The following is a 15,414-nucleotide window of genomic DNA, read 5'->3' on the forward strand; positions in this document are numbered from 1 at the left end:
CTCATGTCCATTAACTAGATCTGGCTGGTTTCTTCCTCATTGTGTCACTTAAGAGTTTATTTTATTCACTGAATTCCTATAAACTGCTATTTACAACTAGTGGCTTGATGTAATATGGGCTCTTTTTTTTTTTTTTTGGACAAGAGTTCTTTATTGGTGCTATTACTACTGTTGTGTACTGTCTCTTGCATCAAACCAGGAGGTACACAATAAGTGACTGTCCCATCTTCAATCAGTGGGTTTAATCAGATTTCTACATTATAAAATTTCCCATTAACCTATCATCTAATGGTTTTCACATCCAAGAATTACTGCTGTCTAGATTCATTACTTCTTTAAGACTTTCAAACTTTTATTTTTTAAAAGTCTATCATTTCTTTTGCACCTATTAGCTGGAAATTCTCCTAAGAATTTTCCCTCAGTTACTTGGCCGCCTAAAATACAGTTCATAACAAGAAGGGCAGAATAAATATTATATTCTCTCCTTTATCAATCTTCAGAGTAAGAAACTGATGCCCTAGGAAACTCTGATGGTAACCAATGAGTTTTTCTGTTTTCTAATATTCTTTTTATAGCTTTTAATCTTTTTGTAGATGATAACATAGCCCAAACCAAAACCCAATACTTGGTAGTTACTGATGAACTGAAGCTTACTTTATAATCACATGTCACAGAAAGGATAACTACCATTACTGATATTTTCTTTTGACTTAGTAATTATTCCTCACTATAGTCACAGACAACTGAACACTTTTGTGAGTGGACATCTCATATACAAGGGGTCTTTAAAAAGTTTATGAAAAATGAGTATTAAGAAAAAACTATACATAGGTTTCAAAACTTTTTCCACCAAAATAAATATGTACTAAGCTGTTATAACATGTCTGAACAGAACCTAGTTTGAAACACTAAGAAGGATAAGACATCAGTTTGAAAACAGCCTCTACCAGAGCAACATGAATTCTGCTAAAACTGAAGCAAGAACAAACATCAAATTGATGGTGAAGCTTGAGTGGAAGAATTGTGAAATCACTGATGCTTTTTGAAAAGTTTATGAGAAGAATGCCTCAAAGAAAGCAGCAGTTTACAAATGGGTAACTTGTTTTAAGAAGGGACAAGACTATGTTGAAGACGAAGCCTGCAGCAGCAGATCATCCACATCAATTTATGAGAAAAAAAATTCATTTTGTTTGTAACCTAATTGAAGAGGACCAATGATTAACAGCAGAAACAATCGCCAACACTACAGACATCTCAACTGGTTCAGCTTGAACAATTTTGACTGAAAAATTAAAGTTGAGTAAAGTTTCCACTTGATGGGTGCCAAAACCACTGCATCCAGATCAGCTGCAAAAGCAGAGCTTTCAATGGAAATTTTCAACAAGTAGGACCAAGATACTAAAGCATTCTTTCCAGTATAATCCTGAAGATAGTAAAGCACAATTAAGGCAATGGCCACCAAGAGGCAGAAGTGATTCAGTCAAAGCAAAAGCAGACAGGTGAAGAGCAAAGATCATGGAAACAGTTTTCTGGGATGCTCAAGACATTTTGCTTGTTGACTTTCTGAAGGAACAAAGAATGATAACGTGCTTATTATGAGTGTTTTGAGAAAGTTAGCCAAAGCTTCAGGAGAAAAATGCCTGGGAAAGCTTCACTAGAGTCGTTCTGCACCACAATGCCTCTGCTCATTCCTCTCATCAAAAAAGAGAAATTTGGTAAGAGTTTTGATGGGAAACCATTAGGTATGCACCTTACAGTCCAGATTTGGCTCCTTCTGACTTTTTTGTTTCCTAATCTTAAAAAAAAATGTTTAAAAAGTACCCATTTTTCTTCAGTTAATAATGTAAAAAAGATTGCATTGATATGGTTCAGTTCCCAGGACCCTCAGTTCTTTAGGGGTGGACTAAATAAATGGTTGATATCATTTACAAGCATCTTGAACTTGATGGAGCTTATATTGAGAAGAAAAGTTTATATTTTTTATTATTATCTTTTAATTCCAGTTTTCCACAAATTTTCTGAAGTCCCCTCATGTATCACTGAGCCAGAACTGGAGGGTTAACTGGTTATTCTCAGGGGTAAGAGAGTTCCCCTCATTTCAAGGCAACCAGTATAAATGGCAAAGAAAGATAGGCTAGGCTAGGTTTAGAAACTTGAATTATTAAAAAAAAAAATCAGTATCTATTTGTAACCATGGTAAAAACAAAACATTTTTCTTCTGTTTGAGAGGAGATAAAGAACTAAGTTTTATCTCATTGAATATATTAGGTCAGCTTGACCCTAAAATGATCTTAGGCAACTTGAGGGATTACTACACATATAAAGAGACCCTTAACTTCTAGATCTCATAAAGGAATACCAGCTTTTCACATAAAGCGTCAAACTTAATTATTGAATAAAAATAAGCAGAAAATCACTTTTGCTTAATGACAAGTTTTTTTCATCCTATATTTTGCCTGTTTGAGATTAAAAAACAAAACGACTAACCTGGGTCCATTTGTGGTTATCACTTGTTATTGAATGTACATCACAAATTAAAGTCTAGAAGAAATAAAAATTTAAAAAACTCAATCTATGCACAAACATATGAAGAATTCGATAAATAAAACTCCCAACTAAAATCTAAAATAGTATTTCTTAATTAAACATCCTTACCTGCATTGTTGGACGTAAGAGAATGTGCCGACTTTGGTAACCAGGAGATTTCATGTTACTGGACTGCCTGTAGTCACGTATTTCTGCTATGACACATCCGCAATGAAAAATATTAACCTGTTTCGGTAAAAATACGTAAATGTCATTTTTTTTCCAAAAGCCTAAATAAGTGGGTTTATATCAAACATTTCGCATTCTTTACATTCATGCAACATTTCTGGCCACGCATGTATGTACTCTTCAGTAGATTTGCTTGGTAGATTTAACACTATGTAAACCTTTTCAGAGGAAGTATTTTATGTTCATCACTATGACACAAGAAGCAATTTAAAACTATTTAATAGTTTCTAATTATAGATTGACTTTGGCATCTATCAAGTCAACAGTTTGACTTTTGGCATTTACATACTATTATGTTACAGATCCTTGGAACTGCTGTTCTTCTGCAGCTCACTGGCTTACTGTTACATTTTGCTAACTTTGTCATTACTATAAAGTTTATCATTGTTATAAATTGCCAACCAACCTTGCCAGTGTTTCAGCTTCTAGATATAACTTCTGTATTTGCTCTGCTAAAATTTTCAGAAATAAAATCTTTGCCCTTAGCCTTTATTAATAAGAGGGAAGCTAAATATAAAATTCAAATGAAAAATAGTTTTTCAGGCCGGGTGCAGTAGCTCACGCCTGTAATCCCAGCTTTGGGAGGCCGAGGCGGGTGGATCACAAGGTCAGGAGATCGAGACCATCCTGGCTAACGTGGTGAAACCCCGTCTCTACTAAAAATACAAAAAAATTAGCTGGGTGTGGTGGCGAGTGCCTGTAGTCCCAGCTACTGGCATGAACCCGGGAGGTGGAGCTTGCAGTGAGCCGAGATTGGGCTACTGCATTCCAGCCTGGGCGACAGAGCAAGACTCCGTCTCAAAAAAAAAAAAAAGGAAAGAAAAATAGTTTTTCAGTCCTTTCTATGCTCAAATGTAACAACTATTATCATTGAAGTCTTGCTAGTTATGACTTGCCAGTCACTCATAGTGTGTTTTTCACCCATTCAGAACTCTTAGTGGGTACTGTGGTCTCCATGTTTTGTCATTCTTTTTAATAAATATTTACTGAGCAACTACAATGCATACTATGTGCTAGGCACTATCCAGGTACAGCTTCACACATACAGTAGTCAGACAACATTTGCTCTCAGTTGTGGGAAGACAGGCAATAAACATGTAAACAGAACAAAGTAATTTTAGATAGTGATGAATTCTATAAAGGAAATCAAATAGGGAAGGGCTAATCTGGATTGTATGTGCAGATAAAAACCTTAGGTTTTATCTAAGATCTGAAGCACAAGAAAGGGCCAGACACTTCAGGGACAGATCATTCTAGACAGAGGGAATAACACATGAGAAGTTCTTACTGTAGGAACAAGCTTGGAGTGTTTTATTGTGGAAACAAGACAAGGATGGATGGAATGTAGTGAGTGAGGATGAGATTTAGAAGATGAAGACAAACAGGAAAGCAAGGGTTTTGTTCAGAGCACTGGGCATGACCGTGTATCTTAAAGAGAGACTGGAATTTGCTGATGGACTGAATGTGGAAGGTGAGGACAGGGTCATCTGTTAGACTGAAGAGACTGGTAATAAAACTGGTTTGGGAGGTAAAATAAAGTTCTGTTTTTGTCATGTTAAATTTTTTTTTTTTTTTTTTTTTCTTGAGACAGAGTCTCGCTCTGTCGCCCAGGCTGGAGTGCAGTGGCGCAATCTCGGCTCACTGCAAGCTCCGCCTCCCGGGTTCACGCCATTCTCCTGCCTCAGCCTCTCCCCGAGTAGCTGGGACTACAGGCGCCCGCCACCACGCCCGGCTAATTTTTTGTATTTTTAGTAGAGACGGGGTTTCACCGTGGTCTCGATCTCCTGACCTCGTGATCCGCCCGCCTCGGCCTCCCAAAGTGCTGGGATTACAAGCGTGAGCCACCGCGCCCGGCCTTGTCATGTTAAATTTGAGGAACCTATTGTATATCCAAGTAAATATGTAAGTTAGGAGCTTGGTGGAATGGCCATGGTGAGGCATATAAGCAATAGACTAAGTAACATTTTAAAAACCCATGAAACTGGCTGAAATCATTCAGGGAGAATATTACTAAAGAAAAACAGAGGGCCAAGGACTGAATCTGAAAACACACACGTTTATGGATGGAACAGGGATTATAGTAAATAAGACCGAAGGATTAGAGAAGGCAGAGGAAAACCAGGAAAATGATGTCTCAGAAGTCAACAGAAAGGCATTTCAAGCAGGACACAGTTATATCCACCGATCTTTGCTAAGAGGCCAATTAAGAAGGAACAGAAAAGTGACCAATTATTCAGTATATGAAGATCACTGGTAACTCTGACAAATGCAGCCTCTGCAGAACGACATCATGATGCCATATGAGATAGGTGGTGGAAAGAATGGGATGTGCAAAAGAGGAAATGACTATAAATTCTTTGAGTAGCGTTGCTGTCAAGAGTAACAAGAGCAGTAGTTGGAGAAGGACATGAGGTCAAGGGAGGATTTTTTTTTTTTTTTAATTTGAGACATACAGGTTAAGTATCCTTTATCTGAAGTGCTTCAGACCACAAGCTTTTCCGAGTTGGAAATATTGCATTATACTTAGGTTAAGGAGCCCTAATCAAAAAACCTGAAATCTGAAATGTTCCAATTAGCATTTAAGTGTCAGTCAGTGCTCAGATTTTAGAACACTACGGATTTCAAATTTTCAGATCTGAGATGCTCAACCTGTAACACAGTATGCTTGCATTCTGCATTTAATAGAGAAAGAGAAATAGAAAAAAAGAGAGGTTATAATTTTAAGTCCTTGAGAAGGGGAGGATCCAGAAAACAAGTGGAGGGGATGGATGCCTATAAACAGTATACATCAACTATTTTAACGGGAAGGCAGGCAGATATGAAGAGAGAGGTAGGGATGCTAGTCAACTGGTGCTAGGAGGAAATGAGAGTTCTCATGTGATGTCTTCTTTTTCCTCAGTAGAGTACACAGTATGGCTGGGGTTAAGTTAAGGCAGTAAGAAGGAAGTAGAACAGGGCAAGGGAGTGCTTACCTAGGCAAGCTATGAACAGAAGTACAGACGTAAAGGCCAGTTTCTGGCCCCCAAGTGAAAAACTTCATAAATATTCAAAGTAGTTTCTTTCATAATTTCTTGATAGTAACTACAGGGAGATTTCCAATTGATGAGCTAATTGTTCTAACTATTTTAGAAGAACTACATCTCTACGTTTCAGTATACCCTAAAGGTTAAATATCCCACAATAAACCCATTTCCAGATAGCTATATATGTCTCATTTAATCTTCTATTATTATTAGTTTTAGAGACAGGGTCTTGCTCTATCACCCACGCTGGAGTGCAGTGGTGCAATCACTGCAATTCTGGTTTTCCTCTTCCTTCTCTAATCCTGCAGTGGTACAGGAGGATCACTTGAGCCCAGGGGTTTGAGAATGTAGTGAGCTCAAACTCCTGGGCTCAAGTGATCCTCCTGCCTTAGCCTCCCAAAGTGCTGGGATTACAGGCATCATGAGCCACCAAAGCCCAGCCTGATTTCATGTTCTAAAGGCTGTTGGGAACAGTGACAGAAATTAAATATCATCTGTCGCAAAACATCATATAGTCGTTTATATACATATATGTATACATACACAAAAATGTGATATATATATATATCATATACATATAACAAATATAAAGACATTTTAAAGACAAAAATTTTGTACCTGAGATTTTTCTAGGAGATCAACCAAAATAGGAGGTAATTCTTCTGCATCCAAATATTCAAGCAACTCTCCTTCTTCATAGGGCAGTCGAATGGTCTCGGAATCTTAATTTAAAACATGAAGTTTGAAAATGATCACACTCACTGAAAGCTTAGCTGTATAATTCAAATGGCTTTTCAAAAAATTGTATATAATAAAACCAAAAGGCATTTCAACCAAGCAAGGATCAAAAAAAAAAAAAACCAAAAGGCCTTCTTCATGTCCTTCTTTATTTAAGGGGGAAAAAACAAACCTAACACATTATGAAAAAACATCTGGCATAACGTCACAATCTGAATCACAGCCCAAAGCAAAATAATCAGAATATGATAAAATTCCAATGTCAAAGTAACTGAAAGTTCATTGAAGACCAATTAATCTAATCTGGAAATCAGAGGGACAATTTGGTGCCTTATCTGAAAAGTAGTCACTTTTAGAACAAAATTCTCTTGGTGTTACACTTTACAATTAATTACCAACACACACACAAAATTCTAGCTATGTGAGTTCCTTGTAGAATTCACATTATCATCATATTAAAATTTTATACCTCTTTAATGAAACTGAAGTGTTTATATTTTTAAATTATTTTCATATTCACCATTAACAGAAATGTTCATATTCAGTATGAATAGAAATATTTTAATATGTGAAAATTACTCAAAAGGCAGTGAGTCTGCTTAATTTTGAAGATTCCAGACTCATATTCAAACTGCAGGATTACCTACCTTTAAACACGGTATACTATCTTAAAATATAAATAGCAATAGAGTGACAGGAAATTCTATTTTAATCATTTGTAAGTTATGCCTCTATAATTTTCCTTTTTTTTTTTTAACCTTTCCTTTGGTTCTGAGATGCTTGTATAATTGGACTTCAAAGACATATCAATTAGAATACTTCTAAAATGCACATTCAGGGAAGATAACTGTAAGAGAGATAATTTCTAATATTCTACCAAAACATATCATAAGGAAGAAAACTGGGATCAAAACCTGTTTTTATCACTAGGTCATCACTATCTGAAGGACAAATGCTTTAACAGGTTAAAAAACTACTTTAAAAAAACAGCACATCCTGCCTAGCACAAGTATTTTGTGGCAGCTGTGCTCTGGAGGGTCTTACCTGATCCGTTTTTTCCCCTGAGCATCAGAGAATATCCCTCATTTCCTGGGTATAGATTGACCACTAAACATGACAAAGTCTCTTGCATAACAAGTTTCTCTAACAAGTTCACATTTCTTCTTAATTTCTGCTTTAAAAAGAGGCAGAGCTCATGAAAATAATCCAGTATAACCTTAACAAATAATGCTATGATTTAACAAAATCAGGCCTGAATTAACCTTTTGGTGCTCTTTCCGCATTATGATTCTGAATAAATGGAGAAGGCTCACAAAACTATAGCCACTACGTATGGGACAGCTGTGTAAACTTGATTTTTATTTACTACTATGTTTTATGCAAATTAATTCATATTTTAAAAATGGGTGACCTATAAGACAATAAAAGCACTTAAATGTAAAACAAGTACTTTTGAATACTTAAGAAATAAAAATATTTAAATAAGTAGTATATAAAACCATTAAATGCAAATATACAAAACACAGAAGCATACAGTTTCCATTAAGTAGAAGTCTAACCTAAAGAATTTGGAGCATTCTCTTTGGTTGTATCTAAGAAGTGCACATTTCTTTACTATTTTATAGGCTAAATAAGATACAAACAAGTTCAACAGCTCTAAGCTGAAATGTTGAACCTAAAAATATCTAATTGGTAAGACGAAGTAAGCAATTTGGACATTTTCTATAAATCCAGTTCAACAGCTCCTTAAAAACCACAACAAAGTCCATGATTTTAAAAATGCATATAATTTAAAATAAAACCTACTTACAGATTTAACAAATCATGTTATCAAATCTTATTTAGCAAAAATAACAGTAAATATTTTTTCAGAATCTCAAAAAACAAAATGTTTTGAATATCTTATATTTAGTAAATATATATTAAACATATATCATACACACACAGAGAAGTGATAAATTCTTAATCTGTCATCACCATAGAATCAAAACACTAAGCAATCTGAAAATTTTTTAAAAAGGCAAACAACTTTTAACCACTTTGATGTTAAACTAGTAAAGAGAGACTTAAAATGTTAGTCTTTTCAGTGTAGAGAATACCCTCATAATTTAAGACGGAATTAGATAAATTTTTACAGTATGTGTACCTCTTCAACAAAACAAATTAGCTACCACAGAGTTGATCCCATTTAGACTAGAGGTTGCAAATTTTCTTTCTTAATGGGCCAGATAGTATTTTACGCTTGTGGGCCAAATAGTTTGTGCTGCAATGCTCAATTTGTCTTTGTACCTATAAGGCAGCCCTAGATAATATACAAACCAACAGGTGTGATGGGTTCCAACAAAAATTCATTTATAAAAACATGCAGTAGGCCACATTTAGCCGGTGGAGAGTGGCTTGCCAATTCCAATTTAGAATCTTCATATATGTAGCTCTCTTATTTTAGTTCTGTCACTGAGATGATGAATATGTACATTCTATTGTTTGTAGTGATGGTTTCATGAGGTGTTTCTATCTATAATGCACATGTCAAAACTTAAAAAATATATACTTTAAACATGTACAATTTATTGTATGTCAAGTATATATCAGTAGAACTTATGAAAAACATACTGTAAGATTTATTTAAAGTTTAAAAATAATTTTTTTCCTAATGTAAAGATTTTAAAGTTAGACACTACTGGAATTCCACTGTTTTTGGCCTAAATAGTAAAACTGTATTCATTTTTAAAGACAGACAACAAAAGCTCATAGAGACGTTTAGGTCCTTCCAACCCGAGGGCTCCAAGACATCAATAAATCAACTTCTGTTACATTTCTACTACCCATATCTTTATGCCAAATAAAAATGAATTAAGTTAAATCAGCCATGAACTCGTTTTACGACCGAGCTCACTTTTTATTACTGTACTTGAATTTCATACATGCTCTGTAATAGCTCTGGCTTTCCAGTTCAAATCATCATGAGAAAACAGGTTACTGCTATAAATTTGTAAATAACTTCTCAGGAGGAAGTGCTATAAATTCATAAATCACTTCTCAGGAGGAAGAAGAAGCAAAAGATAATATATACTGTGGCTTTGCTCATGACTTCCTAGTGAGACAGTCTGATACTCAACATAACTGTTCCTTCACTCCTACCTCAGCAGGTGATCTCTGCCTGGTGCCAGATTAGCCAGAGCTCTGGGTCAGCTACAGAATTGACTAGGGTCAGGTTAAAAAAGATATTAGTTCACTCACACACACAAAAATAATACTCCAAATGTAACTCCTCCAAATTCCTCTCTTCTACATTTCAAAAGCTACAACACAATAAAAATGTACACTTACCTTAACCTCAGGTTCTTTTTCACATTCTTCAATATACAAGTCATAAAGTTTTTGAAATACAGATTTTCTAAAAAAATTTAATGAAACAAATATATAAAATGTTAACATAGTAATCATCATGACATGAATGTTATTTAATTTTTTCCTAAATTTTCACATTTTTGCCTCAATTTCCCAAAAACTGGGGTGGAGCTGAATATAGTAGCTAACATCAACTTAGAAATTCCTAATACATGCAAAGAACCTATAAAATTTCTAGCTCAGTGCCTACTAGGAATGCAATAAAAGGTAGCTATCATCATATTTCAATGAATCTAAGATGTTACCAATTAATTATTCATACCTTCCACTTGATAGGTATTTCCTTTTAGGAGGTCTCTGTCGGGCACTTTCAATGACATACTAAAAAACAAAAGTTTATGAGAACAGCTTGCCTTTTGCTTTTGACTATGAACAACTGTATTGAGTATATCTAAAACATACGTAAGGCTAAAAAGGCTACTCACTTAAGTCTCTGAATTACATCTTGCAGGAAAAACTACTTAACATCTAAAGATAAGTTTCAAACAAATGAAATTTGAACTGTACCACGATTTAGCAGAGTATTTCATTGCCATAAGCAAAATCATAGTTTCACAACCATGACTTCACAGGTCAGAAATATTATCAATATATTTTATGGTTGTTCAAAATATGCTTACTGTATGAAAAATTGTATACTGTATACCTTAGCTATTTTTTTCTTTGAGTAATTAGAAAACTTGTCAAAACAGGAAAATACAATTTTAGAAATTCTATATCCTTCTTCAAGTAAGTTTTATTCCATAACATTATTATCTTGAGGATTCCAAGTAACAGGCGATCCAAATATCACGTGGTATTTTTATATATTTACAGCAAAATGATACACATACTTGTCCTAAAATAGTAATGTGCTCCTTTAAAAATCACATACAAAAATCTCTTAAAACTGAGCTTTTTGTCAATTAAAGACAACACTATTTCAATATGTAACTTAGTCACACCTCACCTCTGCACGATCCAAAGCTAGTTCTAAAGCTTGTTGCTGTAAAAAGTAAATAGTATATTTGGTAATATTAGTTATTTCCACAAAAAAAAAATTTAATATACATTTAACATTTCTAATGTTTTCTAACACAGGTCTAATATATTTTCCTTTATTTGTCTCCTCCACTCCACGCTATGATCAATATACATAACAAAGAAAAAATATGAGTCTTGGGCACCTGATTACTAACAACAAACTAATTAAGAATGCTAACACGGTCTCTCTGGTCAGTGTTTGTGAGGTTAACATAGGGGAGGTTTGGATATGGCAGCTATCATCACTTCATAGACTTTAATTTTTAAGAGCACCATTCAAAAAAATATACTGGCCATAAAGTATACAATCAAAATGAAGCAAAGGCTAAAACTCCTCATCTGCTAAAAATCTTGAAAATTGGGAGTGGGGTTGTACTGGCACTTAACATTAACTTAGAAATTGCTAATATATTAATGCAAAAACCTACAACATCTCTAGCTCAGTGCCTAGAAGGAATAAATGATGGCTATCATTGCCATGTTTCAATGAATTTAAGATGCCATTGAAAGCATGCATCATTATTTTGCATAACATTAAGACAGAAAAAAATACGCTATCAATTCTAAGATATTCTTGAGTATCAACTCATCATCAATTCAGTAATATTAAAATATAAAAGAAAATGAACCTCAGAATTGATGAAATATATTACTGTTACTACATGTAAGGTTTGAGATCTACTAGTAGATCCCTATCCATTCATTTCTTAGAGACGAGGAAAAAATATGGTGAAGCTATTCTATGTCTTCATTTGTAAAGCCTTCATTTCTAAAGACACATATGAATAAAAGTACTAGGTTCTAAACAAAATTAAACATGGCCAGGCATGGTGGCTCATGCCTGTAATCCCAGCACTTTGAGAGGCCGAGGCGGAAGGATCACCTGAGGTAAGGAGTTCAAGATCAGCCTGGCCAACATGGTGAAACCCTATCTCTACTAAAAATACAAAATTAGCTGGGCGTGGTGGCACACGCCTGTAGTCCCAGCTACTCAGGAGGCTGAGGAAGGAGAATCACTTGAACCCGGGAGGCAGAGGTTGCAGTGAGCCCAGATCGTGCTATTGTACTAGAGCCTGGGCAAAAAGAGCAAAACTCCACCTCAAACAAAAACAAAAACAAAAAAGCAAACAAATAAAACAAAACCCAAATATACCACCGGTGGTTTTCTTTCTAGTTTTTTGTTTTATAGTCTTTTTCATTCACAATGATAGTCATTTTTAAATTTTATTAAGAGGCACAGAACTTTCAGTGTTTATTTAAAAGGACTTAAATTCTTCTGTCTTATTTTGCAGATTCCAATACCTCAACCTACCAAATTGCATGTGGGTAAAAACTCCTACCACCCACCAAAGTCCCAGGAGGGTAAGGGGGAAAAACAAATACTGCCACCCTTTGGAAATCAAGGGAACTTTTAAGTGAACACCTAGTCCTAAGGATGGAGAATTTGTATAATTCCAAAAATAGTGGGCCTTCTTGCACTGTTCAATAAAAAACCCACATTATCAAATATCTAAATATGATAAGTGAACAAAGTGTGAAATCTGCCATCTTTTCAAAACGTTCAGTTATAATAAATCTACACCAATTTGCTTTGTTAAAAAATCTTGGCCAGGCACTGTGGCACATGCCTGTAATCCCAAAGCTTTGGGAGGCCGAGGTGGGAAATCAGGAGTTCAAGACCAGCCTGGACAATATAGTGAGATTCTATCCCTACCAGAAAAAAAAAAAAAAAACAACTTATAAGAAGCAGATTCCCAATGAAACTGGTTCCCAGGATTCAAGTTAAGATTCCTGAATCCCATTTTCCCTGATCCCATTTTCCACCATGAAAACATAATTCTGTACATATACACTTCACAAATACAGAAGGTTCTTTTAAATTTTGCCCATAAAATTTTAGAGTTTGTATCAAAAAATTATAATAAACAAAATCAAATATATACAGTCTAGGACAATTTTAAACAGCCAGTCATCTCAAGTAAATATTTCGTCTTCTGAAATTAAAACTTCAAAGGGTCTTCTAGTGAGACATGCCTACATATATAAATAAAAGCATCATTCATTCATTACCTCCTTCAAAAACTTAAGAGGAAAATGATTAGGTAATATAGATGCAAAATACAAGGTGTGGTCAGAACCCCACTGTGATACTTCTACTTTTCTCTAATAGGGGAGGAGTAGACAGGCAAGAACCCAAGAGGAGAAGGAAGACAGATGTTTTCTGAAGTTTGTGATGCAGAATAGGGGCTATCTAAATAAATAACATGGTGGTCAATGTTCATTTATTCTCTGTCAAATGCTGCTGCTTCTTTAAAACATTAAAAAGTGTTTTTCTCCCTTAGTCTGTCATTTCTTAATGGCAAAAGTTAAATGCCTACTCCTAAGTATCTTTAGTGACTGTAAGTCAGTGAACAGAAATGTGTCATTAGATGATTAGCACTGATGCTGCCTGAAATACGTTATGTGCAATTAGCAGGTTACATTTGTTTTTAAATTTTAATAAAATCTAAAGAAAAGCTTTAAAATATGAGAAATCTATACTCCCCAAAACTATTTGTTATTTATACCCATCCTCCTTGCCAACGATTTGGAATATGGCAAAGTAGATATAAGTAAATATTTTTAATACTTCACAAACACAACAACAGATAGACGGATGAATGTGATCACTGTAACACTGATTAGTGAGCAATATATTTTATAGAGAAGATTTTGCCATGTGATTGCTAAGTAATTCCCCAGTTGGGATAACCTGTACAGCTTACAAGAATATTTCTATATCTACAATACAAATATCTTTATGAAGATGAAGGAAGAGAACATTCTAAAACACAAATTTGAACATACTGAGCTGAAGCTTACCATTATGGCATAAAATAAGGGTCCAAAAGAAGAGATAACTCATGTACACTGATGAAGTGGGGTGAACACCATGCCTTTAACATCAATCTTACAGTACTGAAAAGCAAAAACAATAAAACCCCAATATTAACATAAGGCTATTAAGAGAAAAAAATAAGATTACATATTTAATAATTAACAAGGAAAATTACTTATATTTTCAACACATATATATTTTTAAGACACTTTTTAATAATGAGTAACAATAAAATTCATGTACCACAACCTATCCACTCACTGCTGAAAAGTAGTTTCAACTAGGAAGGGCAAAACACACTTGCCAAGTTCAATTATTACTCCCTTTCTCAAAAATATTTAACATCCCCAGAGAGAAAAAAATACGTTTTTTTAAATCTCTTCTCTATCACCACTGTTGCTGTTCTCATTTTTTCTCTGAATTATTTTAATAGCTTGCCCACTGGGCTTGATCACTATCCAGTTCACTTTACGAATCACAGATATAATCATGTCTGCTGACAAAAAATCCTCTTATTAATAAGAGAGGACACAAACAAATATTAAAAAAATCCATGCTCATGGATAGGAAGAATCAATATTGTGAAAATGGCCATATTGCCCTAAGTACTCATAGATTCAACGCTATTACCATCAAGCTACCATTAACTTTCTTCACAAAACTAGAAAATACTACTTTAAATTTCATATGGAACCAAAAAAGAGCCTGTACAGCCAAGACAATCCTAAGCAAAAAGAATAAAGCTGGAGGCATCATGCTGTCTGACTTCAAACTATACAAGGCTACAGTAACCAAAACAGCATGCTACTGGTACTAAAACAGATATACAGACCAACAGAACAGAGGCCTCAGAAATAACACCACATCTACAACCATCTAATCTTTGACAAACCTGACAAAAACAAGCAACGGGGAGAGGATTCCCTATTTAATAAATGGCCCTGGGAAGACTGGCTAGCCATATGCAGAAAACAGAAATTGGACCCTTTTCTTACACCTTAACAAAAATTAACTCAAGATGGAATAAAGACTTAAACATAAAACCATAAAACCATAAACCATAAAAACCCTAGAAGAAAATCTAGGGAATACCATTCAGGGCATAGGCATGGGCAAAGACTTCATGACTAAAACACCAAAAGCAATTGCAACAAAAGCCAAAATTGACAAATGGGATCTAATTAAACCAAAGAGCTTCTGCTCAGCAAAAGAAACTATCATCAGAGTGAACAGGCAACCTACAGAATGGGAGAAAATTTTTGCAATTTATCCTTCTGACAAAGGTCTAATATCCAGAATCTACAAAGAACTTGGCCGGGCGTGGTGGCTCACGCCTGTAATCCCAGCATTTTGGGAGGCCGAGGCGGGCAGATCACAAGGTGAGGAGATCGAGACCATCCTGGCTCACATGGTGAAACCCCGTCTCTACTAAAAATACAAAAAAATTAGCTGGGCGAGGTGGCGGGCGCCTGTAGTCCCAGCTACTCAGGAGGCTGAGGCAGGAGAATGGCGTGAACCCTGGGGGGCAGAGCCTGCAGTGAGCCAAGATTGCGCCACTGCACTCCA

General features: G+C 35.1%; 1 protein-coding gene across 50 annotated transcripts in view; it reads right to left on the reverse strand.

Moving 5' to 3' along the window:
- SUPT20H (SPT20 homolog, SAGA complex component) overlaps positions 1–15,414 on the reverse strand; it is a 52,136-nt gene that overhangs the window by 29,763 nt on the left and 6,959 nt on the right. For 16 of the 50 annotated variants that reach the window (XM_063618918.1, XM_063618911.1, XM_063618915.1 and 13 more), the window contains exons 2-9: positions 13,833–13,928; positions 10,897–10,932; positions 10,210–10,268; positions 9,867–9,933; positions 7,581–7,707; positions 6,417–6,520; positions 2,656–2,772; positions 2,488–2,541 (exon numbers count right to left, since the gene is read on the reverse strand). In XM_063618918.1, the coding sequence (XP_063474988.1) occupies positions 2,488–2,541; positions 2,656–2,772; positions 6,417–6,520; positions 7,581–7,707; positions 9,867–9,933; positions 10,210–10,268; positions 10,897–10,932; positions 13,833–13,835 (567 nt within the window). In that variant the 5' untranslated portion in view covers positions 13,836–13,928. Of the gene's footprint in view, positions 1–2,487; positions 2,542–2,655; positions 2,773–6,416; positions 6,521–7,580; positions 7,711–9,866; positions 9,934–10,209; positions 10,269–10,896; positions 10,933–13,832; positions 13,929–15,414 lie in introns of all 50 variants that reach the window. The other 34 variants (XM_055244982.2, XM_055244977.2, XM_063618921.1 and 31 more) reach the window with 3 other exon arrangements.

Source organism: Symphalangus syndactylus, chromosome 15 (genome assembly GCF_028878055.3).
Source record: "Symphalangus syndactylus isolate Jambi chromosome 15, NHGRI_mSymSyn1-v2.1_pri, whole genome shotgun sequence".
Classification (NCBI taxonomy): Eukaryota; Metazoa; Chordata; class Mammalia; order Primates; family Hylobatidae; genus Symphalangus; species Symphalangus syndactylus.